This window comes from Sardina pilchardus, chromosome 4 (assembly GCF_963854185.1).
Source record: "Sardina pilchardus chromosome 4, fSarPil1.1, whole genome shotgun sequence".
Taxonomy (NCBI): Eukaryota; Metazoa; Chordata; class Actinopteri; order Clupeiformes; family Clupeidae; genus Sardina; species Sardina pilchardus.
The window spans coordinates 31,850,696-31,877,035 of record NC_084997.1 but is presented as its reverse complement, the minus strand read 5'-3'; the positions used below and the strand labels follow the sequence as shown (position 1 = coordinate 31,877,035).

General features: G+C 44.5%; 2 protein-coding genes across 3 annotated transcripts; one reads left to right on the top strand and one right to left on the bottom strand.

Moving 5' to 3' along the window:
* Positions 1 to 154: 154 nt before the first annotated feature.
* On the top strand, positions 155 to 25,746 carry LOC134078845 (E3 ubiquitin-protein ligase TRIM35-like). 2 transcript variants are annotated; one of them, XM_062534999.1, is made up of 7 exons: positions 155 to 550; positions 2,836 to 2,931; positions 21,244 to 21,474; positions 23,374 to 23,395; positions 24,315 to 24,321; positions 24,407 to 24,525; positions 25,135 to 25,746. In XM_062534999.1, exons 1-7 carry the CDS (start codon positions 155 to 157, stop codon positions 25,680 to 25,682), a joined length of 1,419 nt encoding a protein of 472 aa, XP_062390983.1. In that variant the 3' UTR covers positions 25,683 to 25,746. The 2 variants fall into 2 exon arrangements, with proteins under 2 accessions (XP_062390983.1, XP_062390984.1); XM_062535000.1 differs by lacking the exons at positions 21,244 to 21,474; positions 23,374 to 23,395; positions 24,315 to 24,321; positions 24,407 to 24,525; positions 25,135 to 25,746 and adding exons at positions 3,040 to 3,270; positions 4,539 to 4,561; positions 4,647 to 4,765; positions 5,355 to 6,330.
* On the bottom strand, positions 7,659 to 11,258 carry LOC134077921 (uncharacterized). Its single transcript, XM_062533559.1, has one exon. It carries the CDS (start codon positions 10,791 to 10,793, stop codon positions 7,659 to 7,661), a length of 3,135 nt encoding a protein of 1,044 aa, XP_062389543.1. The 5' UTR covers positions 10,794 to 11,258.
* Positions 25,747 to 26,340: the final 594 nt, after the last annotated feature.

The following is a 26,340-nucleotide window of genomic DNA, read 5'->3' as shown; positions in this document are numbered from 1 at the left end:
AGATATCACTCTAGTTTATAATTATGTATCGGATGGATTACTGAGTTTTGTGGGGGAAAAAACATACTGTTTAGAAGATTTGATTGATACATGAACTGAAAAAGAAAACAGTTTGTCAAGGTTGGGGAAGCGAGACAAGATGTTCAGGGACAAAATGGCGTCAAAGCCTGAAGAGGATTACTGCTGTCCTGTGTGCTGTGACATCTACAAGGATCCTGTACTCCTGTCGTGTAGTCACAGTGTGTGTAAAGCCTGTCTGCAGAAGTTCTGGAAAATCAAAGGATCTAGAGAATGTCCAGTCTGCAGGAGGAAATCCTCTAGGGATTTACTGCCGCCAAATCTGGCTCTAAGGAATCTTTGTGAGGCGTTCTTACAGGAGAGAAGTCAGAGAGCTTCAGCAGGGTCTGAGGTGCTCTGCAGTCTGCACAGTGAGAAACTCAAGCTCTTCTGTCTGGAGGATAAACAGCCTGTGTGTGTGGTGTGCCAGACATCAAAGAGGCATATCAATCACACCTTCAGGCCCATAGATGAAGCAGCACAGGACCGTAAGGTATGAATCTTTTCCCATGCTGTTAATAATAGTAAAACATTTTAATTTATTATCTTACAAAATTAAGTGCTGCAGTGAATGACTGTGGTCAATAGAACACTGAAATTTGCCTACAAAAATGCTGCCATCTTTGACATCCGGTATTTTGTCATTTTACCTATGGGAAAATAACATGAGGATTTTTTAATCATCACACCTGTAAAACTCTGGCTGGTTATTAATGATGTTAATATGGCAAGCTAAGATTGTTCCTATCCCAGCTGCCTTGCTATGCAGTTCTAGGTAAATTTCAAAGGTCTCTTCAGCAGAATCGTCAAGCAAAAGCTGCACTACAGTACCTCTCATATAACAGTAGATGGAGCTGTGTACCTTCTGCTCTTACTGTAAATCTGATGACTGCAATATCTTAACCCTCTGAGATACTCCGGTCCTTTTTCACCCCCACTCTGTCACACCAACATTTCACTGTGTGTACAACAGCAAACTCATGTTGCCCTCAGCTGTCCCCAAGAAAAAGTCAAACCTAACTCACCACTGTTTCCAAAAACTCAACTTGCCGTTATTGCCATCATGGATAGTGAGGGGAGTAATTATCCACCTAAATTGTCTGCTTTAAGCTTAAACCATAATTAACATCTCTAATATCTCTTCATGTGTAACATCCATGTGGAGGGAAGCCACCGTGACTGACCTTGAATAGTTGGCTATTATTATACTATTATTCAGTTTCAAATTATATGGCCAAGTATGCCTGGCTGTTGCTTGACATTGACATACATTTTTCAATAGATTTTCCTTGAAATTGTACCTCTTACTTAGAGTAATAGCCTCAAAGTATCAAAGTGGCATCTCAGTTAGTGCCACTCTGCGCCCAGGATGTTGGTATTGCACTGTGATGTCTCAGCCAATGGCAGTGTTTAGCTCTCTTGTTTATTGGCCAGTGCACATTAGACCCCAATAAGGCTCCAGAACTCAGTGGCCCACAACTGGCCCAGGACATAAAGAGGAACAACTTCCTCAACAGGAAGCTCAAATCTCCAGGGGGTCCGCCCTCCTCTCGCCAGGCTGCCAACCATCAGCAGGGGTTACACACAGCGTGGCCACTCTGGGATTGGCATCTGGTCACTACAGAACTAGCCTACACAACCATCAGCATGGGTTACACACAGCGTGGGCACTCTGGCATTGGCATCCAGTCACTACACACTCTGAAACTTTATACCAGGCTGGAGAAGTGACCCTTTTGTCACTTTCCACTGGTTGATAAATTATGCTCAAAGGTTTTTGAAAAGTGGCATCAAGGGGTAAACACCACTTCCCACATAATGGACATTCAATATCTCTAATATCTATTAATGAGTATTATGGGACTCTTGATCTGGAAATATTCACACATTGTCAGTGTTTATGTACATAATTATCCATTTAAAGGAGAATTTCCGCATAGATCTCATGATTTCACTCTGGGGGCACTCTGAGTTTGTTATTTCATGCTTTGCAAAATATTTAGTTAATCTTTTATTTTTTTCTATTTTCTTTTTGTGTAATTGTTGACTTGCATATTGTCCTATTTAGGCACATTATTGATACAATTCATAATGTTCGTGTTTGCTATGACCTGTGCGCCTAATTGGCAATTTGGTGACGTAGCCTACCTGTACCTGTTATTAGTCACACCTGCCCTATCCTCTCCAAGACGCTGAGGACGGCTGTTAGCCGAAACGCGTCCGTCTTGTTCATGCTTTCAAGTTAAATAAAGTAACAAGATTATATTCGAGAGTGCGTTTATTTTGCTTTAAACTAGTTTTTCTTTTTACGCACCCAAAGACTTTATAAAATTTGGAGTTTGAGGGCATATGCCTTTCTACTCTGGGGGCATGTTGATGAGCCGCTATGCTCATGCCCCCAGAGTTAGCGCTGTAGCTGCTTGGCAGCTCATAGTTGGAGAACCGATTGTTTTGGGGGGAGTTGTACCGACAGAACTCGGTGACCTCGAGAAACGAGATCTTTGTGAAATTGACAGAATTCTCCTTTAATCTACTCTCTGGTATCCCATGGCAACCCAACATCACTCCTGACTTTGTACACACAGATCTAGAGTGTGTGCTTTTGTTCTGTGGACATAGATTCTGCCTATTATTATATATTTTATATAATAGGCTACACATTTTCTAAGTACCATTTAGTCTTGTTGTATTGTCAGAGTGTTCATGTTCCTCACAGGGATGAATAAACTATAGGCTAATAAATAGGCTAAAGGCTAATGTATTGTATATTAATTGCAGGAGGAGCTCAAGATCAAACTGCAGCCTTTACAGACAAAACTGAAGACCTTTGAAAAAGTTAAAGTCATGTGTGACCAAACAGCAGCACATATTAAGGTGAGACCTGACAGTTCATTTGAAGAATTGTGAATGGTTTCAAATACAACTGACTTACTGTATGTTTCATAATAAAAATGAATCCATAACCTGTGGTTGTTTTTGTAGACACAAGCCCAACGCACAGAGAGGCAGATCAAACAGGAGTTTGAAAAACTTCACCAGTTTCTACATAATGAAGAGACAGCCAGGATAGCTGCAGTGAAGAAGGAAGAGAAGCAGAAGAGTCAGATGATGAAGGAGAAGATTGGGAAGATGAGCAGAGAGATCTCATCTCTTTCAGACACCATCAGAGCCATAGAGAAGGAGATGGGAGCTGATGACATCACATTCCTGCAGGTATGGACCATCCACTGTCTATAATGAAGTCTGTTAGATCTGCTTTAATGGTTTAAAAAGAACTCTGTTATATGTTGTTGACCACCTCATGTCACTCACATCATTGTATCAGAGACGGTTGAAAAAGCAAGGGTATTTAAGGATCTTTGATTGTATCAATCATCATTTTACACATCATCCTATGAGTGATTGATGGATGAAAAGATCAGATTCAACTCCTGTCTGTCAGATATGAAGTTTCTCTCTGGAGCATCGGTGTCCAACATGAAGCTCAACAGTTCAATATAAGACATTCACATTCATCCCACATCATGGGTTGTGGAATCAGTTGGTGTTATTTTGGAGAGAGAAACACTAAGATGAGAGAGCAGCAGAAGGCTGAATGAATATGGATCTGATCATGATCAGTGATGACTTCAGAACATCATTAAGTCTGACATGGGGGTTTAGTTTGTGTTGTCACTGCTGTCTCAGTGACTCCAGTTCTTGGGTGATGTGGTCAGAGTGCAGGGCTGTCTCTCTAGAGCGGGGTCTCTGTCTCATCTAAGCAGGAGGAGGAAGAGGATATCTTTGTAGTCAGTATGCTGTCAGCTGTAAAATGTGTGTGTGTGTGATCAGAGAGGTGGTGTGTGTGTGTGTGTGTGTGTGTGTGTGTGTGATCAGAGAGGTGGTGTGTGTGTGTGTGTGTGTGTGTGTGTGTGTGTGTGTGTGTGTGTGTGTGTGTGTGTGTGTGTGTGTGTGTGTGTGTGTGTGTGTGTGTGTGTGTGATGCACTGAATCAAATCATTTTCAGTGTGTGTGTGTGTGTTTTGTTCACGCCCAACTTCACAACCTAAAGGTCGTTGGTATGATATTAATATGAATAGCATATGAACAGCCTTGTGGTGAGCACAGCGTTTTAGTAAAACAAAAAGTCCATTTATAATGATGTGTGCACTCCACTCAACTAACGTGCTACTAAATCAAATTAAGACACAGAAAGAATACATCTGTTCTGTCAATAACAAACCTCAAGATAAGAGTCCAGAGCCTTGTGTACAGTGTAGGTGTTGGAGGATTGGTAGCAGCACCACCTGACCATCTGTTGACTAGATAATTAGTGTCTGTGTCACTCTGGATAAAAGCATATGATGAATACTAATCACTGTGCGTGTTATTTGATAAATGAAAACCTTACACTTGACAAGGGGAGTCTGTTATTGTACAGATTCTAAAAGATCTAGTCATATCAATAATGCCTGACATATTCCCTAATTTCTTATTTTCCAGAACTACAAGAGCACAGTGGAAAGGTGAGTGATCTGCCGTCTGTCTCTCTCTTCTCTGTGGTTCTGAACCCAAACCCACAGCAGCACTGACTCCTGAATGTTATTCCAGAGCCCAGTGCACACTGCAGGATCCAGAGAGGGTTTCAGGAGCTCTGATCAATGTGGCAAAGCACCTGGGCAACCTGAAGTTCAGAGTCTGGGAGAAGATGCAGGAGACTGTTCAGCACAGTGAGTAGTCTGCTGTTTCCACATCACCAAACACACAGCAATGTTAGGAATGAGGAGAGGATAGACTGTGCTACTGGGGTAGATGATACAGTTATAGTTGTCCAGGGGTTATTACCCGTGCTAGTATATCTGATTGGAGAGAGGTAGTGTGTGTGTGTGTGTGTGTGTGTGTGTGTGTGTGTGTGTGTGTGTGTGTGTGTGTGTGTGTGTGTGTGTGTGTGTGTGTGTGTGTGTGTGTGTGTGTGTGTGTGTGTGTGTGTGTGTGTGTGTGATCAGAGATGGGTTGTGTGTGTGTGTGTGTGTGTGTGTGTATGTGACCAGTGCTAGTATATCTGATCAGAGATAGGTTGTGTGTGTGTGTGTGTGTGTGTGTGAGATCAGTGTTAGTATCTGATAAGAGTGAGGTAGTATATCTGATCAGAGAGAGGTTGTGTGTGTGTGTGTGTGTGTGTGTGTGCATGCTAATATACTGTGTCATTACCTCTCCTGCCATTACTTGGTAACACCACTATTGATAATGACCATCATTCATATCCTCATCACACACCACTCAGTGTTCAGCTCATGTGTGTGTTCTTTCTCTCTGCAGCTCCTGTGACTCTGGATCCCAACACTGCACACCCAGAACTCATCCTGTCTGAGGATCTGACCAGTGTGAGACTTGGTGATGAGGAGCAGCAGCTTCCTGATAGCCCTGATCGATTTGATGAGTGGTACAGTGTCCTGGGCTCTGAGGGCTTTAACTCAGGGACTCACTGCTGGGATGTGGAGGTTGGAGAGAACACAGATTGGGAGGTGGGTGTGATGACAGAGTCTCTCCAGAGGAAGGGACGCATATACTCCAAGAGTGGACTGTGGTGTGTGTGGTATTATGATGATGCATATGGAGCACGTGCTACTCCTCATGACCCCACTCTCCTCACAGTGTATCAGAAACTCCAGAGGATCAGCGTGCAGCTGGATTGGGACAGAGGAGAGCTGTCATTCTCTGACCCTGATAATAACACACACCTACACACTTTCACACACACGTTCACTGAGAGAGTGTTTCCATACTTTTGGACTGGCAGCAATGTCCCTCTGCGGATGTTACCAGTGAAGGCCTCAGTAAGAGTAGAGCAGCACAGATCTGTTTCGACCTCACTCTGACCGTCACTACGGTCTAAAAAGGAATGATCACCTTCGTTCTGCCTATCACCGAGACCATATGTCAAAATAGTCATGTCCATGACCTCCGGAAGCAGAACGACTTGCGTTAATAAATAGCAGAGAATGCTCCCGGGTCTGTCTCCTATCCCTGAACGCCTCAGAATGGTCCGAGCGAAAAGGATAGTGACGGTCATCCCTCGGTCTCACAGATCCATAGTTACATTCGTAACCTACGTTAGAGCCGATGCTGACTCTGAACCAGGGATGACATACTGAGAGGGAAACCTATAGGAGAGGAGACTATGAAGAAGCAAAGCCATTTAATAAACAGTAAAAATATGTCTCATTGTGTGGATATAAATGTTAAAGGTATGCTAATACCCACCTCATTTAACTTGCTATATAGGTACTGCACTGTGCTTACTTTAATTTCTATACCACAGTAATATTGTGGTATTCAATACAAATGGATTGGTAAATGAATAAGGAAAATAAACCATTAAAAGCATTAACCATGTCATGTGTGTAATTTCTTCACCATTTTTTAAAAAAAATTGTTTTAAGTCATTCAACCACCATTATCAGATATGCTACTTCCATTGCTTCTTCCATTGATTATAGTGATTATTAACTGCTGCATATACGCGTCACGAAGGGAACGCTTCAGTTACGCACCTGGTGTAGCTCCCCTGTAATACTGACACCTGATTGGCCTGATTGGCCATTTACCTTTAATTACACTGCAGGCTCAAGGATCTAATAGAGCAGGATTTCCAACCGGTGGGTGGTGGCCCCCTGGTGGTTGGTGAAGGTGTTGCTGATGGTTCTGACCCTGCATGTAATGTAGTTCTTATGTGGAGGTCACTGTTTCCTGTTCAGTGCTGGTCCTCAGGATGCTTCCTTAGGGCGCACTCACACTAGTGTTAACTTTCCTGCTGTCTCAGACCGTAGTCTGAGATTTCAGTGGAGACTTGCTGCTCCAGGGCCGAGGCACTAAATGGACTCGGGTTAACTCCCTCTTTAGTTCGTAACAGCAGCTGGATAATAACCGCACAGTGGATTCACTCGAGGATTTATTTTGGGTACTGATAACCATATACATGTCATTTACATGGCTCCGGTCGCGGTAACCTGTCTTTCTCTCATCCACTCCAACAACTCTCACACACACACGCTCTTCCTCGCTTACCCCTCCCACTCCGCATACGAACCTGCGGCTTAAAGGGCCAGTCCCTAATTTTACAACACTACCCCCACTCTGGATGGCAATTACTTAATGACACTCCAGCACAATAGCATGTACTAACATATCATATCACATCATTTACATGTATATAGTGAGTATACAGAGTCCATTCAAGGAGGTGGGCATCCAGGCTTGGATAGTCCATTAAGTGTCAACAACGACTGGCACAATATTACACTGAGAGAAGTAGCCCCGTGGGGAACACATAGAGTAGAGCATTATAAACATTGGCAAGGCAGTGACATTCTACCCACATCAGTAACTAATCATTTACAATACCTAGGCGACCGGAGCATCTAGGAACTCAAAATGAAATATCTCAATACAAAATAATTATATAAAATAACAGTAACATCAAAGCACTTACATAAAGTAACAGTTAGGCTTCACTTTGTAACATCAACAGTCCACAGAACATTATCTGACAATCCTTGTCTATTCTATAACATGGTACTTTAAACTACCTTAAAGTTGGAACTGTCCATAACCCTAATGGACTCAGGGAGCCACCCATTCACCAAACCTGTCTGGAGGTCTCTGTCTGCGGCTCGGTCTGCGATGGTCCGGACTGGATGGTTCTGCTGTGCCACCCCCACTGTCCTGAGCATCCTCGATGGAAGAAGTGTCAGCAGGGGCGAGAGGAGGTGTGGTTTCATCAGCAGTAGCATTCCATGCTGGGACAGGAGCGCAGCTGGTTGATTGTCCCCGGTCTGCGCTGGAGAACAGGCCGGACAACTCCAGGTCCGCAGAATCCATGTTGATGATGGGTGCCGGCACCTCAATAGGTGCCCAGCCCTTGGCCAGCTCCATGGCCCAGGTGTTGTCCAGAGGTTCACGACTGCGATAGGGCTTCAATTGGTCATGATGAACCACTTTTGCTTTGGTCTTTGGGCCCTTTTGGATGCGATACACAAGGTCATCAAGTAGCCCCAGTATGAAGAATGGCCCTTCATATGATGGAAGAAATTTCTTGACTCTGTTCTTGACTTTCCGAGTGCCCTTAATGAGGTACCACACAGCATCTCCGATTTCAAACTGTGTGCGGCAACAATTCTTGTCATACTGTCTCTTTGCACGCTCCACTGATTCACCAAGTAAATCTCTGGCGATCTGATGTGCCAGCTCCAGCCGTTGACGGAGTTGTTGGACGTACTCAGGAACAGTGAGGGCTGTGTCAGAGTCAGGGGGTAGGCCAGCTACCAGGTCCACTGGCTCACTCACCTGCCGGCCGAACATCATGTAGTTAGGGGTGAAGTGAGTAGCGCTATGCTTGGTGGCTCTGTATGCCATGACTGCATAAGGAATCATGAGATCCCAGTCCCAATGGCAGCGTTCAGCCGTCGTAGCCAGGATCTGTTTCAGGGTGGAATTGAATCTTTCTACTTGGCCATCAGACTGTGGTCGGAACGGTGTGGTCCGTGTCTTCTCAATGCCGAACAATGAGCACATTTTCTGGAACACCTCAGACTCAAAATTTCGGCCTTGGTCGCTGTGCAGTGTGTGTGGAGCCCCGTAGCGACACACCCACTCAGAAGCCAGCACTTCAGCGACCGTTTCAGCTTTCTGATCGGCCAGGGGAAAGGCTTCCACCCATTTAGTGAAATAGTCCTGTATCACCAGTATGTAGGACTTACGTCGCTCTGTCTCATTCAGTGGCCCCATAATATCCAATGCAATGCGCTCCATAGGGGCCCCTACCCTGACACTTCCCATGGGAGCCTGTGGTATCTTGCGGGGCCTTGCTTTGGACGCACAGCTTATGCAGGTCTGGCAGTAGAGGGAGACGTCTTCTCTCATGTGGTACCAGTAGTATCTTGTTTGGAGCCGTGCCACCGTGCGCTCCACTCCAAAATGCCCACCAATTGGTCCGTCATGCATCTGCTTCATGACTGCAGGCTGGTAGGTGCGAGGTAACACTATTTGTGGATAGAACTGAATATCATCCAGGCAATAGAACCGTCTCACCAAGATGCCATCTCGAATGTAGAGCCGCTTCCACTGGCTCCAATATGTTTTTGTGGCTGGACTGTATGGGGCAATGGAAGTCCACGTGGGTCGCTCTGCACCAACTTCCATCCACGCCAGGATAGGCGCGATGTCTGGGTCAGCTGTCTGGGCCTCATGTAGTTCTTCTGGGGACCAGCCACAGAAAAATGGAGGCTCGTTGGTTTTAGCCACATTAATTATTTCATGAGTTACCCCCACTGAACATGCCCCTGTTGGTGCTAGTAGCCCTTCTACCCCCACTGGACTCTGTATCTGCCTGCTGATGACAGAGTCCAAATCACACTGTACAGCTTGGTGACTAACATTTATGGGCTGAGAGGCGAGGCCTGGGAGTTTACAAGGGCAGGACTGCCGGCAAGGCTGTCTAGAGAGGCTGTCGGCATTGTTGTGAAGTCGACCAGGTCGATGGATTATTTCAAAATCATACTCTCCAAGCCTCTCCAGCCACCTGGCAAGTTGACCTTCTGGTTCCTTCATTTTTGTTAGCCAATGAAGGCTGCTATGATCGGTCCGCACAGTGAAATGACGTCCCAGGAGGTACTGTCGGAAATGTGAAGTGAACTCCACCACGGCTAGCAGTTCCCTCCGTGTGGTGCAATAATTCTGTTCAGTTTTTGACAATTTACGACTGCCATATGCCAGAACACGCTCCCTCCCTTGCTGAAGCTGGGACAGGACGGCACCAACACCAGTGTCACTAGCATCGGTGTCCAGTATCATATTTCCCTCATCCAATGGGTAGCCCAAGACTGGTGTGGTGGTTAGCAGCTGTTTAAGTTTATTGAATGCTTCTTGACATTCGGAGGTCCACTGGAACCGGGCATACTTCTTGGTCAGGTTATGGAGGGGCTCTGCTATTGTTGCAAAGTTTTGAACAAATCGCCGATAGTACGACGCCAGGCCGATGAACTGGCGGACCTCCGGGACGGACGTAGGTGACGGCCACTCCTGCACCTTCTGTATTTTCATGGGGTCTGTGGTCACTCCTTCTTCCGAGACAATGTGACCCAGATAGGCTACCTGGCGGCGGAAAAGGCAGCATTTGGCCGGCTTCAATTTCAAGTTGGCATGGTGTAGCCTATCAAACACCTGACCAAGGCGTTGCAGCATCTCTGGCACGTCACGACCCAGCACTATAATGTCATCCAAATACACAAGGCACGTCTCCCACTGAAGGCCAGCTAACACCCGGTCCATCAGCCTTTGAGAAGTGGCCGGAGCGTTACACAATCCGAACGGCATCACATTCCACTCAAACAACCCTTTCCTTGTGCAGAAGGCTGCAGCATGGCGGGCTCGTGGGGTCAGTTCAACTTGCCAGTAGCCTGAGGCAAGATCCAGGGTACTGAACCACTTAGCAGTTGAGAGGGTGTCAAGTGTGTCTTGGATTCGGGGCAATGGGTAAGCATCCTTGATAGTGCTGTCATTTAAGGCGCGATAGTCTACGCAGAGGCGGTAAGTTCCATCTTTTTTACGAACCATCACTATGGGTGAGGCCCAGCTGCTATGACTACGACGGGCCAAACCAACCTCAAGGCTCTGCTCCACTTGTTGATCAGCGTCTCGCTGCTTCCCTTGCGCCATCCGACGTGGAGGTTGCTTGACAGCGGCTCCTGCCCGGGTCATGATGTCATGTTGCACCAGACTGGTGCGGCCCAGGTCACCAGGTCCGGTAGAGAACACACTGCCATAAGTGCACAGCAGCTGGGCTAGCTGAAGCTGTCCATCACGGTCAAGCTCAGCTGCACTCTGGTCATATAGCTCTTGCAAGTGCTGGGGAACGGTAGGCTGTCCCAGCAGTTTGATCGTGGCTGTGGTGTCGGCCGGTTCCAGGGCTTCCGCAGGCTGAAGGAAACCTGCAATAACTCCCCTTCTGATGGTTACGGCTGTATGTCCAGGGTTAAAGATTCGGAGGGGCACACCTTTAGAAGACTGGGCCTCAACAAGGACACGAGCAACTAACACTTTATGTTTCTCAATGAAACCCTTTGTGGGGCTCAGCAACACTTCCCCCTTGACGCGGTCCTTAAGGCGGATGTTGCCTCTAACTACATACTCCAGTCCAGCCTCAACCACCACGGTCCTGGCCACTCTCACTGGACGTGTCTTTGCTGTGGCCACACTGTTGAAGTATGGTACTTCTTCTCCAAACAGTATTATGCGGCCATTTCCAAAATCAAGGCGCGCCTGAGCCTGGGTGAGGAACGGATGACCCAGGAGGGCCTCTTCGCTCGCAATGTCAGCCACTAAGAAGTGGACGCACACCTGTCGGTTGTTTATCGGTACCGGAATGTGGACCTCACCGACCACTGGAACGTCACCAGGTCCAACACCAAGCAACGTCTTCACTGCTGACGGCTGAAGGGGGGTCTGGACATCAGGGTGGATGGCATTGTAGTGTTTCAAAGGCAGCACACTCTTCCGCGCCCCACTGTCTAGCACAGCACAGATATCATGTCCATTGATTGTCAGATTAATGGTCATTTCCTGACTGTGTGTTTTAAAATGAAGCACAGTGGGCTCTGAACTGTCACGGAAAATAGCTGGAGGTTGACCTCTGGTCGTTTTCCTAGGTGAGGGGCAATTTCTCTTCATGTGGCCGATTCCTGTGCAATTATGACAGCGGATTTCTTCCCACTTAATGTCCTTATTGCCTCTTGGTGGGGCTGATGCGCGTTGACGTCCGCCTGCAGTTGGTGTGAAACTCACTTCTGGGACGGCCCTCACAATATCCATTTCTCTTCTCTCGTCGCCCTCTCTCACAACAGCCGTACAGGGTTTTCGCTCAGACAGCCCACGTGCCCCTGCTTGTGTGAGACTAGTGACATGTGACGCTGCCCGCTTAGTGGTTTCATAACGGCGGGCAATGTCATAGGCTTGAGCTAATGTGTGTGGTCGCTTCTCTAATAATTTCTGCACAATTTCTCTATCACCCATAGCATGAGTGAAGACCTCTACACCTATGGCATCTTGCTCTCTTTCGGTCCTATCACTGTATGCCACTGACACTTTTTCATATATGTCGTCTCTTAGTATATGGAGAGATTCACCTGGTTTGCGGACACGTTGTCTCAACTCAATAGCCACTGCAGCAGCATGCTCTGACGATGGGCCATATGCCATTTCAACTTCCTCCACCAGGTGACTGTAGTCCCACTGAGCTGACCGTGGATTTCTGTGGACAATTGCACCTGCAGCACCCACCAGGCAGAACTTCAGCTGAATGGTCTTGGTCTCCTCAGTCCAACGGTTAGCTATGGCACAGCTCTCAAACCGATGCAGGAATTCCCTCCACGGAGCGGTGCCATCGTACTGGCCTGGACGCAGGGTGGGGACTCGTTCCCTGGAGTCATAGTCATCCTCACTTCCAGAGGAAGCCTGGTGGTGTACAGAACGTGAATTCTGGCCACGCGCACGTGACTTATGCGGTTCATATATTGAGTGAGGGGGGGCTAATTGCATTCCAGTGTTATCATCTTGCTGTAATGGATGAGTATAAGTAACATTCTTCTGTGAATTACTAAAATGGCTGCGTGACTGTGGGCCAGCAGGGCGTGGGGGGTGGTAGGAGGCGGGAGTGCTATGACTGAAACTCCCTGAGTGAGCTGTAGTAAAGGGGTTTGTACTGGGAGTTGCAACATTGACATGCAATGGCCTAGTCGGTGTGCCAAAATGATGCATATGTGAGCATGACTCCTTACAACGCACATCAGTCCCATAGTCTCTCTCCACATCAGCTTTGAATGGGTTATGGTCTGATAACTTGATGGGTATATAGCAAGTTTCACTTTCATTTTGTGTTAATACGCCAATTTGTCCATCATATGAGAAAGGGTCATTGTACCCCTCATTGTCATCTCTAATGTGCAAACCGTCAGTTTGTATTTCAACTTCGTGCATTTCGGTGAATGACATTGGACGGGGAGAATGGCTAGTCACTTTTCCGAGTGGGCTTTGTTTATATTCTTTCACGTGGCGCCGATCGAAGGCTGCCATTCTGGCTAGCTTTATAGCGTTGTATAAGAAACAGCACTGTTATGCTAACTTCTCCGGTTTATCCCACCGGTTATTCACACTGTGTGCTCACCACTGCTGTCGTCGTTCAGAAAGTCCCTTTCGTGGTCGCCAGTGTTAACTTTCCTGCTGTCTCAGACCGTAGTCTGAGATTTCAGTGGAGACTTGCTGCTCCAGGGCCGAGGCACTAAATGGACTCGGGTTAACTCCCTCTTTAGTTCGTAACAGCAGCTGGATAATAACCGCACAGTGGATTCACTCGAGGATTTATTTTGGGTACTGATAACCATATACATGTCATTTACATGGCTCCGGTCGCGGTAACCTGTCTTTCTCTCATCCACTCCAACAACTCTCACACACACACGCTCTTCCTCGCTTACCCCTCCCACTCCGCATACGAACCTGCGGCTTAAAGGGCCAGTCCCTAATTTTACAACACTAGGTACGTTTCACCCGTACCGTACTGGAGCACGGTTGCCTCTGGTCCCTGGTCTGCGCTCACACTGCATAATATCAAACCGTACTTGGGTACGATTGAGTTGCTGTGTTCTAGAATCTTTATGCAACGTGTGATTGTTAATTGGAACGTTATTGTTTATTTCGTCATTAATGACATCGTGCTTCCATGCGTACCGTACCAGAGTCCACCTCCTCGAAGCGTACTAGCGTACCGTACCCCAGTACGGAACGAAGCGATCACACTGGTCAAATAAAGCGGACTTTAGGGGCAAAGTGTACTCGGGTACGGTAGGAATTGCCTAGTGTGAGTACGCCCTTAGTCCAATAGAGCAGGATTCTTAGTCCCTGTTCTGGGAGGGTTTCAGGAGCTCTGATCAATGTGGCAACCTGAAGTTCAGAGTCTGGGAGAAGGTGCAGGAGACTGTTCAGTACAGTGAGTAGTCTGCTGTTTCCACATCACCAACCACACATAAGCAATGTTAGGAATGAGGAGAGGACAGACTGCTACTGGGGTAGATGATACAGTTACATTTGTCCATTGAGTAATCAGTGCTAGTATACGCGAGAGATTGGTGGTGTGTGTCAGAGTGTGTGTGTGTGTGTGTGTGTGTGTGTGTGTGTGTGTGTGTGTGTCTGTGTGTGCATGTGTGTGTAATCAGAGTAGTATATGCCCCATCATTCCACTAACACCCCTCTCCTGTGAGTCCGCTCCGGTACAGCTGTGATCCCTTCATACTGATGACTAGAGAGCATTTCACTGTTACTACTGTACTTCTCCTGCCATTACACTTGGTAACACCACTATTAATAATGACCATCATTCACATCCTCATCACACACCAAGTGTTCAGCTCATGTGTGTGTTCTTTCTCTCTGCAGCTCCTGTGACTCTGGATCCCAACACTGCAAACCCAAAACTCATCTTGTCTGAGGATCTGACCAGTGTGAGACACCAGTGTGAGACGTGGTGATGAGAGACAGCAGCTTCCTGATAACCCAGAGAGATTTGATAAATGGGGTGATGTCCTGGGCTCTGAGGGCTTTAACTCAGGGACTCACTGCTGGAGTGTGGAGGTTCGAGGGGATACACGGTGGGTTGTGGGTGTGATGACAGAGTCTCTCCAGAGGAAGGGAGACTATCTCTCCAGGAGTGGACAGTGGTGTGTGTTGTCTAGTGGTGCTGTATATGTAGCACTTGCTCCTCCTCATGACTCCACTCTGCTCACAGTGCAGCAGGAACTCCAGAGGATCAGAGTGCAGCTGGACTGGGACAGAGGAAAGGTGGCATTCTCTAACCCTGATAATAACACACACATACACACCTTCACACTCACTTTCACTGAAAGAGTGTTCCCATTCTTTTGTACTACTCGAAATGTCCCTCTGAGGATCTTACCAGTTATCTTACCGCCTCATTTAACCTATCAGCTTCCTCATTGTACAATTTGGTAGTGTGTGGTTGTAGTAATGTGTCCGAGGTGATGTATAGACTCAGGTCGAGAGATGCCAAGTAGAAGAAAACTTCTTATTTTTATTAATAAGCTACCGGTAGGTTTAGACATGACATAACAAAAGAAAAACACTTATCAAAACGAAAAACAAAAACATGGGACAATGCCCACTAAAGCTAGGCCCTTACGTACCCATACACAGACCGAGACAATGTGCCCTCTCACGGCAGAGGCCCATCTCCCGAATGAAGCGCCCAATACTCTTATATGCTATTGGCGCAGACCAAACACAGCACAAATTCAATTAGCGCAATAACGTATCCTCCTAGGCTAGATACTATACAAGCGCAATACATTACTTGACCACATTCCTGTGCAATCATAATTCCTTGGCTACAGTCCCCCAAAATAACAAATAAAACAAAACTACTGAAACACCCCTGTCTCTATGAGCGCTTCCCTTATGGGAGCGCGCTCCGTCCCTTTAACTGGGTCTCACCTCCGACACTCTTGTCGCACCCCGGAAGACAGGTAAACTAGACATCAGGTAAGGACAACAATACACACTACAATAGACAATACACAGACAAACATTGGCACAGTCGCAGCGGTTTCTGCGCGCACGAAACCCGCCACAACTACCCCGACATTATGCCTTGCATCAGCCGCTATAGCCATGTTTAGCGCACGGCCTATTCACTATTTCTTCGCATCATACAAAGGCACAACACAGTTATTCCTCACTTCAACATATGCATTTCATTTCTTTCTCTGTTCATTTCTCCTGTATGTGTGTACTGTATGTAATGCCTGTTCAAGCGCAAACTCGGTTCCCATTGTTCTTACTGGCGGGAATGCGCCCGCTTGCGTGACAGACGCGGTGCGCTCTGTCACAGTGGTAATGCATGTGGTCTTTGAGTTGTGTTGTGTGGTATGTGTGATCTGTGTGTGTGTGTGTGTGTGTGTGCGTGTGCGTGTGCGTGTGCGTGTGCGTGTGCGTGTGCGTGCGCGTGCGCGTGTGTGTGGTAGTATCTGTATATCTGACAGTTGTGGTACTGGATTTGTTTAATTATAGTGCATGAAAATGCACTATATTGTTCTTCCTAGGTTTCTTATTATTATTCTTTTTCTTCTAACGCTCGCAATTCAGCTTGAACCGTTTAACGTAGAAACTTGATTCAAACTTTGCTACGTAGGTCTTACTAAGGAGACCTGTGCAATATATTTTTCAACTTTGTAACTTTTATACTTTTTAAACTGTAAATTAAAAATTATTAAACATTTCCCCATAGACTTAACATTGCTCATTATGACATCACGGCAGCAATTAGAATGTTACGCCAGGTGGCCAGTCCAGGTGCAGCAGCTCTCTCTCTCTCTCAGGCTACATACACTGGCTCTCTTAAGACTAGCCAGTTAAATTGATTACACCTGTATCTGTATCCACTACTCTCAGTAGAGAGCTGTCTCTCTCCAGTCTACAAGAATATAAGGCACATTCCATCCAACTTTCTATCCATTCATCTTCTTCAGACCATTCACTCATCCACCCATTAAACTGTCTATCAACATCTATTAAACAATCTGCCTATCAACATCCATTAAACTCTCTGTCTATCAACATTAATTAGACTATCTACATTCAACTTTTAAATGATTTACTCTGTCTCAGGCTTTAAGCACACTCTGGTTCTCTTAAGACTAGCCAGTTAAATTGATTACACCTGTATCAACTACTCTCAGAGAGCTGTATCAGTGTCTCTCTTAACAAGAATATAAGGCACATTCCATCCAACCTTCTATCCATTCATCTTCTTCAGACCATTCACTCATCCACCCATTAAACTGTCAATCAATATCTATTAAACAATCTGCCTATCAACATCCATTAAACATTCTATCTATCAACATTAATTAGACTATCTACATACAAGTATTTACTGTGGGTGCCTCTCAAGCAGCGTTTATATGTCCTCACTCGCTCCTCGGGCCTCGACCCTCAATGATCTACATAAAGAAAGATAGAAGGGCTAGACTATCCCATTGTTGCCGCTCCATCATTCTTTATGTAGATCAGTGAATTGTCAATTGTTTCCTCTGTCCACAACTGTTTCAAAATAAAAGTCCTCACTGCAATAATACACCATTAAATCATTTAACCATTGAAACTACTCAACTATTGAACTGTTCAACCATTCCAACTGTCAGTTATCATCCACTATGCCTCCAGCCAACTACATGAAACCTCCATGTACCTAGCAACCAACATAGCAACCATTAAAATTAAGTGTTTATGACCGTTTCCATAGCAACCAACATGATTATACTGCAGTAACTTCTTGTTTCCTGATAGTGGCCACCATGGATACCCTAGCAACAAATGTTTCAAAATAAAAGTCCTCACTAGCAAGTTAGCATAGTTAGCATTTTTAGCATAACTGCAAAAAATCATCAACTAAGTTAGCTTATCAACCTGGTTAGCATTGTTGGCATATTTAGCATGGTTAGCATTTTTAGCATTACTGCTAGAAATCATCGGTTAAGTTAGCTTATCAACCTGGTTAGCATTGTTAGTAAAGTTAGCATTGCTAGCATAATTAGCATTTTTAGCGTAACTGCTAGAAATCATTAGCTAAGTTAGCTAATCAACATTTTAACATGAATAGAAATCATTAATTAAGTTAGAACTGGAATGTTTCATCTTTACACTGTCTACCTTCACACTATCAACTCTCTGTAAACTATGCAACCACCATGTTTACCCTAGCTACACCTTAGTAGCCATATCTACATTATCTATCTATTTTTGCATTTTCATGCACTGGTAATTCCTTGGAATTGCATTTCTAGTTTATTTTAAAATGTGTGACAATGTAATAAATCATTAACCATGCCAATTATGTCACTGTAATATTATTTCTGAATTATTTAACTATTTTACAGTGCACATAACCCCTCTTATCTACCTTGCATCAGGTAGTGCATCTTGCTTGATGTTTTAGAATACTACTATTACACTATTTAGTGCTATTGGCACACAGAACAGAATTGGACAGAATTAATCAACTTCACCACAAGCCTTTTAAAATTACAGTGATTTCACACACCTTTGATATGGTCAATATAGCCTATCTATGATTCCAAATAGCTCCTCCTGGTGGCAGACGTTATGACAGTTGTCAAGGAGTGCATTTGAATTTACATAGGCTTACTGAAATGTCATTTTGAATAAAAATCATATTCAATAATATTAATAATGATGTGTTTGGGATTCTTTGAATTACTATACCTTACACACTATTTTACACACACACACACACACACACACACACACACACACACACACACACACACACACACACACACACACACAAACACATTCAACACGTCAAACTGCCATTACTAGTACTAGCCTACTATATGGATGGTTGCTATGGCCAAAGGCCAGTCGTTAGTTCTAAATAGGTTGCTACGATTGTTTGCCTGTCAGTCATAGCTGACATGCGCATATATCTGATCTTCATTAACCTCGGTCACAGTCACATAAATGATTAGAGAACGACACACTATACACACACTCACACTACACACAATATTCACATGACTGAGCTGCTGTTAAAATCACACAATATCAATAATGAAATGCTATTATATATGTGCGATTAGAAATCACACAATATCAATAATGAATGCTATTATATGTGTGCGATTAGAAATCACACAATATCAATAATGAAATGCTATTATACTGTATGTGTGCGATTAGAAATCACACAATATCAATAATGAAATGCTATTATATGTGTGCGATTAGAAAACAAATCACAAACACTTTTGAGCCCTGTGTGTCTTTCTAGCTGCAGTTTACTAATTAACACTAATGCAGCACATGACATCAGTGGTCACATGGAATTTATAGACACCTGTATTGTTCTGTACTATTTTCCTTGGTCTACATTCATGGTAAAGTGTAATGTATGTGCAGTATGTACATTCCGAAGCAGTTACTTTGTTTAGTCATGTAGTTGTGTGTCCAGAGTTAAACTCTTGTCTGCCTATACTTCTGATCTGAATGTGAAGATCAAAGTCTGTGTAGGGAGAGAGTCTGTGTGTAATCTGCTGATCTGGACTCTGTGAGGTGCAGTTCACACCCACAACTGGGACTTTGATCTGAACTCCAGTGGTATCAGTACATTAGAGATCGGAGAATTAACTACGGAAGTGTTGAGACAACTGAGGGAAAGAGTTTGTGTTTAAAGTGAAGCTGGTGAGGCTGAAAGTGTTTTGGATGAAAGTGTGAATCAGTGAGGGCTGAGAGTGAGGGACGGACTCGTCTTCTCAGACTGCTGAAAGAGAGAGGAAAGCTGCTGGAACCGTCTTCGGGGGGAAAGAATTTAGTGTGGAGACAAAATGGCGTCTAAACTGGAGGAGGATCTCACCTGTCCTGTGTGCTGTGAAATCTACAAGAATCCAGTCATTTTGACCTGCACTCACAGCATCTGTAAAGCCTGTCTGCAGCAGTTCTGGGAGAGCAAAGGACACAGAGAATGTCCCTACTGCAGGAGGAAGTGCTCGAAAGGAGTATATCCCCTTAACATGGCGTTAAGGAACCTGTGTGAGACCTTCTTACTGGAGAGAAGTCAGAAGGCTGCAGCAGGGTCTGAGGTGCTCTGCAGTCTGCACAGTGAGAAACTCAAGCTCTTCTGTCTGGAGGATAAACAGCCTGTGTGTGTGGTGTGTCGAGACTCTCGGAAACATAAAAATCACAACTTCAGTCCCATAGATGAAGCAGCACAGGACCGGAAGGTAAGAATCCCCTCTGGTTATACTGGTGATGGACTCTAAAGACACACATGTTGATCTATTCGCCCATGTATGGAGACATGACAGAAGATGCAATGCCTTTAATGCACCAGTAGATGGCACTCTACACCTTGCAGCTACAACTGCTGTGCTGCACAACATCCAGACCTCTGAGCTGAGATACTCTGATTCTCTTCTTCACTCCCGCTCTGTCACTCCATGTGTACAGCAGCAAACCTTCCTTACATTTTATCCAACAGAAAGTAAAAGTTGATGTCACCACTGTTTGTAAAACCTATTGCTGTTATTTAGACTATGTGATGTGGTGTACAGTAATTTGCCTCTGCACTTACCCAATTTTCTTTAAATCCTTGACATATACATTTTTCCACATTCATTTTGCATTTGCTTTATATCTCTTCACATCTCTAATATCCCTTGATGTGTTACTCCCATTTTTTCTACATGTTGTGTTGCTGCCCCCATGCTATCACCATATCAGTCCTGAGTCTACACACGCATACAGTATCTACATATTCTCTCAGAGGCGCCTTTTGCTCAGTCTCTCAACCAACTTGACACTGTAGTCACCTGGAATGGGTTTCCAACAGTCTTGAAGGAATTCCCATACATGTTGAGCAACTTTTGGATGTTTTTCTTCCACTCAATTCAATTGAAAATAATTAAGTTGTCTTTAGTGATGCCAAGAGTATGCAAAGTCATAAAGGTAAATTATGAGGAATATAGAAAATGAAACATGTATATAGGTTTTATATTCATAGAGAACATTGGAGAGCAATATTGAAGACAAAGTATAACGGAAGTTCACAGAACACAATGTAGGGATATGAGTGTGTGTGTGTGTGTCCAAAATTATCACTGGTAGTGTATATCAACATCTGTCACAGACTCCCTACATTTGTAAGTGTACTGCAGTGTAGGCTGAACTGTAAGTGTACTGCAGTGTATACTGAACTGTAAGTGTACTGCAGTGTAGACTGAATTGTAAGTGTACTGCAGTGTAGGCTGAATTGTAAGTGTACTGCAGTGTAGACTGAATTGTAAGTGTACTGCAGTGTAGACTGAACTGTAAGTGTACTGCAGTGTAAACTGAACATTATGTTTATTCGTAACAGGACGAGCTCAAGATTAAACTGCAGCCCTTACAGAAGAAACTGAAGACCTTTGAAGAAGTTAAACTCATCTGTGATCAAACAGCAGCACATATTAAGGTGAGATCTGGATTATTTAATAAAGCGATTGCATTTTTAATGTCATCACGTGAAAGCAAATCATTTCAAGAGTGATGATTGGATCAATATTTGTTTGTTTTTTTGTTTGTTTAGACTCAGACTCAACACACAGAGAGACAGATCAAGCAGGAGTTTGAGAAGCTTCACCAGTTTCTACGAGATGAAGAGGCAGCCAGGATAGCTGCACTGAAGAAGGAAGAGAAGCAGAAGAGTCAGATGATGAAGGAGAAGATTGAGAAGATGAGCAGAGAGATCTCATCTCTTTCAGACACCATCAGAGCCATAGAGAAGGAGATGGGAGCTGATGACATCACATTCCTGCAGGTAGGAACCATCCACTGTCTGTATAAGAGTGGGGTTATACTTGCTGCAGACAACGCATTCATGTTCGCATCATGGCTGCCACACGTATTTGGCGGTCGTTTGGTGTGTCGGTCGTGCACGTCGTCGCAGGCGAACATGCTGCGTCCGCGAGATGCAATACTGACAAGAAAGTAGGGGGCGATCATGGCAATCCAGTATCTCTGTGTTGTTTGTTTACATGAGCACGTGATCACTTGAGGCGATGTCATACCCGGCTTTAAGGTCCTATTTCCACATGATGTCATAGTCTCCCCCTAGTGAAGACCTCCAGTTGGGTGCATAATGCTGCAGCGATACAGCAGGTCGCATGTGGGCGCATACGCTTACGCTTGGTCTAACAGCAAGTATAACCCCACTCTAATGAAGTGTGTTAGATCTGCTTTAATGATTAAAACAAACCTCTTGCTGTAATACTCGCATCCTTTTATTAGCTACTATTTTACACATCATCCTATGATGCCAAAACAAATCTAACTGCTTAGGTATATGTTCACTGTTAAAGACCTTTGGTTTTTGTTCAATAATTTTATATTTATAAATATTTTACTTTTATAATTGTTTGGAATCCGTTGGTGTTATTTTGGAGAGAGAAACACTAAGATGAGAGAGCAGAAGAAGGCTGAATGAATGTGGATCTGATCACATAATCAGTGATGACTTCAGAACGTCATTAAGTCTGACATGATGGTTTAGTTTGTGTTCTCACTGCCGTCTCAGTGACTCCAGTTCTTGGGTGATGTGGTCAGAGTGCAGGGCTGTCTCTCTAGAGCGGGGTCTGTCTGATCAAAGTGTGTGTGTGTGTGTGTGTGTGTGTGTGTGTGTGTGTGTGTGTGTGTGTGTGTGTGTGTGTGTGTGTGTGTGCGTGTGCGTGTGCGTGTGCGTGTGCGTGTGTGTGTGTGTGTGATACATGGCTCGGGGTCAAATAAAGAGACACATAACAAAATGCATCTATCCTGTTAGTAACAAATCTCAAAATAAGAGTCCAGAGCCTTTTGTACAGTTTGGGTGTGTTGGAGGATTGGTAGCATTGCCACCTGACCATCTGTTGGTTCATTTCCAAAGTGTTATTCACTTTAAATACTAATCTCTTGACTTGTTACTGTATAAACAACCTTACAATGGGGGTCAATCATTTTACAGTTTCCAAAAAGACCTAATTAAAAGTCAAAAGTCAAAGTCAAAGTACTTTATTGGCCATTTGTGCATAACACATTGGAATTCTTGTGCAGGCCCTACAAGTCAAGTATTTAAAAAAAAAGAACAGACATGACAAGTATTTAAAACAGACATGACAAAGAGTAACACATACAAGACATTCAACAAATAGCATTGCACCTGATCTCCTTATTGCACATTGTCCCATTAGAGTCTTTCACAAAAATATTGCACCTTTTGTCCCTTTGTTAATATTGCACATATTCCCCACATTAACTTACCCTAGTTTACCCTAATATTGCACATTGTCCCCTTGTTTCAGTATTGCCCATAGTCCCATATACAATACAGTGTAAAATATTGCACAGTGTCCATATTTCCAGGCAGTAACCTCCAAGTGGCATGTGTATGTTATGTTAGTAGTATTGTGTCTTTTATGTCAGTATTTTAATTTTGACAGCAGTCTGACTGTAGCAGGAAAGAAGCTGTTAAAGAGTCTGACCGTCTTAGTTGAGATGCTGTCCGCTCTGCTCTGACGCAGGTTGTATGTGCAGTGTTTGTGTCTGAAAAGAGAGTGGGCTGGGTGTAAGGAGTCTTTGATGATTCTCTCTGCCCTCTTCTGACAGCGCTGTTCATACATGCTTTCCATAGAGGGAAGTTTTGTTCTAATAATCCTCTCTGCAGATTTTATGACACGTTGTAAAGTCCTTCTCTCAGCCTGTGTGGTGTTGCCATACCAGACAGTAATACCTGTGGAGAGGATGCTCTCAACTAGTCCTCTGTATGCTTGTGTAAGGGGGCGGTGACTCAGGCCAGCTTTTTTTAACATGCGTATAAAATAGAGCCTTTGCTGGGCTTTTCTCACTGTGGCTGTAGTGTTTTGGGTCCAGCTCAGGTTGGAAGTCACTTGCAGTCCCAGAAATTTGTGACTGTCGGCCCGTACTACCTCAGTCCCATTGATGCTGAGGGGCTGTAAGGGAGGCGTGCGTTTCCTAAAATCCATTATTACTTCCCTTGTCTTGTCTGTGTTAAGGATGAGGTCATTTGTCTCCCCATAAGCAATGATGTTATTCACAACAGACCTATACCCTGACTCATCCCCCCCTTTGATAAGGCCCAGAATGGTGGTATCATCAGCATATTTTATGATGATGGTGTTATCATGGTTGGATACACAGTCATGGGTGTACAAGGTGAAGAGTTTAGGGCTGAGGCAGCAGCCCTGTGGAGATCCTGTGCTAACTGTAATCTCAGCAGACACCCGCCCTCCCATTCTCACCACCTGTGGTCTCTCTATCAAGAAGTCCAGGATCCAGTTACAGGTGGGGGTTGGGAGACCCAGGTCTGTCAGCTTTCTGATCAGCTTGCCTGGACGGATGGTGTTGAAGGCCGAGCTATAATCCAGGAAAAGCATCCTGGCGTATGTTCTACTGCCTTCCAGGTGTTCCAGAGTGTGATGTAAAGCTATTGACACCGCGTCATCCACTGATCGATTGGGGCGGTAGGCAAACTGAAAAGGGTCGACACTGTCCGGTACTGTGTAGTTAATTATAACAATAATGGCTAGTTAATTAGTGTAGTTAATTATAACAATAATGGCTGATATATTCTGTCAATTCTTATGTTCCAGAACTACAAGAGCACAGTGGAAAGGTGAGTGATCTGCCTCCTGTCTCTCTCTTCTCTGTGGTTCTGAACCCAAACCCACAGCAGCACTGACTCCTTATTGTTATTCCAGAGCCCAGTGCACACTGCAGGATCCAGAGAGGGTTTCAGGAGCTCTGATCAATGTGGCAAAGCACCTGGGCAACCTGAAGTTCAGAGTCTGGGAGAAGATGCAGGAGACTGTTCAGTACAGTGAGTAGTCTGCTGTTTCCACATCACCAAACACACATAAGCAATGTTAGGAATGAGGAGAGGATAGACTGTGCTACTGGGGTAGATGATAGTTACATTTGTCCAGGGGTTAGTAGCAGCTGAAAGCTGCCTTTGTTTACAAAACAGAAACTCAAACCATTAGACACATTACACACTGCACTACACACTGTCCCTGTGTGATGTAAGAAGTGTGGGAGTGGGACAGAGTGTGTGTGATCAGAGTGTGTGTGTGTGTGTGTGTGTGTGTGTGTGTGTGTGTGTGTGTGTGTGTGTGTGTGTGTGTGTGTGTGGGTGTGTGTGTACTGTGCATGCACTGTGCATGTCACCAGTATACAGTATATGATAAGATAGAGACAGTTTGAGTGTGTGATCAGAACTAGTGTGATCAGAGGGTGTGTGTGTGTGTGTGTGTGTGTGTGTGTGTGTGTGTGTGTGTGAGAGAGAGAGAGAGAGAGAGAGAGAGAGAGAGAAGTGCTAATATACTAAATAATACACTTGGTAACACCACTATTGATAATGACCATCATTCACATCCTCATCACACATCACTCAGTGTTCAGCTCATGTGTGTGTTCTTTCTCTCTGCAGCTCCTGTGACTCTGGATCCCAACACTGCAAGCTCACGACTCATCCTGTCTGAGGATCTGACCAGTGTGATATGGGGTGATGAGAAGCAGCAGCTTCCTGATAACCCAGAGAGATTTGATGAGTATCCCTGTGTCCTGGGCTCTGAGGGCTTTAACTCAGGGACTCACTGCTGGGATGTGGAGGTTGGAGAGAACACGTATTGGAATGTGGGTGTGATGACAGAGTCTCTCCAGAGGAAGGGAGACTATGACTCCATGAGTGGAGTGTGGTATGTGGAGTATTATTATGGTGATACATATGGAGCACTTGCTCCTCCTCATGCCCCCACTGACCTCACAGTGCAGCAGAAACTCCAGAGGATCAGAGTGCAGCTGGACTGGGACAGAGGAGAGCTGTCATTCTCTGACACTGATAGTAACACACACCTACACACTTTCACACACACTTTCACTGAGAGAGTGTTTCCATACTTCTATACTGGCTGCACTCTCTCTCCACTGCGGATGTTACCAGTGAAGGCCTCAGTAAGAGTAGAGCAGCACAGTTAGAGCTGATACTGACTCTGAACCAGGGATGACCTACTGAGAGGGAAACCTATAGGAGAGGAGACTATGAAGAAAGAAAGCCATTTAATAAACAGTAATCTCATTGTGTGAATATAAATGTTAAAAGTTTGCTAATGCCCACCTCATTTAACTTGCTGTATACAGTATGTACTGCACTGCGACTAGTTTAATTTATATGATAAAGAAAGCTTGGTCCGCACACTGAACCTGAAACGTTATTGATTAAAACACTATGTGGAGTTCATATGCGGAGCGAGCTTTCTTTATCTTGTGCTTTTACTTTTTGGATTCTGGCACCTGTTAGCCTCTGGATGTGTGTACCTGCTCTCTAATAGTTTAATTTGTATACCACAGTAATATTGTAGTATTTAATACAAATTGATTGGTAAATGAATAAGAACTATAACATATTATAAGTATTAACCATTTTCTAAAAGTCATTCAAGCAGCTTTTTCAGATATGGGATTTTGTTTTATTTGATCTGAATTTTACTGTTGCCAGGCACCAGCACAAGCACATCACACACTTCAGTGAACCATAACAGAATATCTGAGAGGGATTTCTGGTAGGCTGTCATCAACACATACACACAACACATCAACTTTACCCTTATAAAATGACAGTGATGTCACATAATTT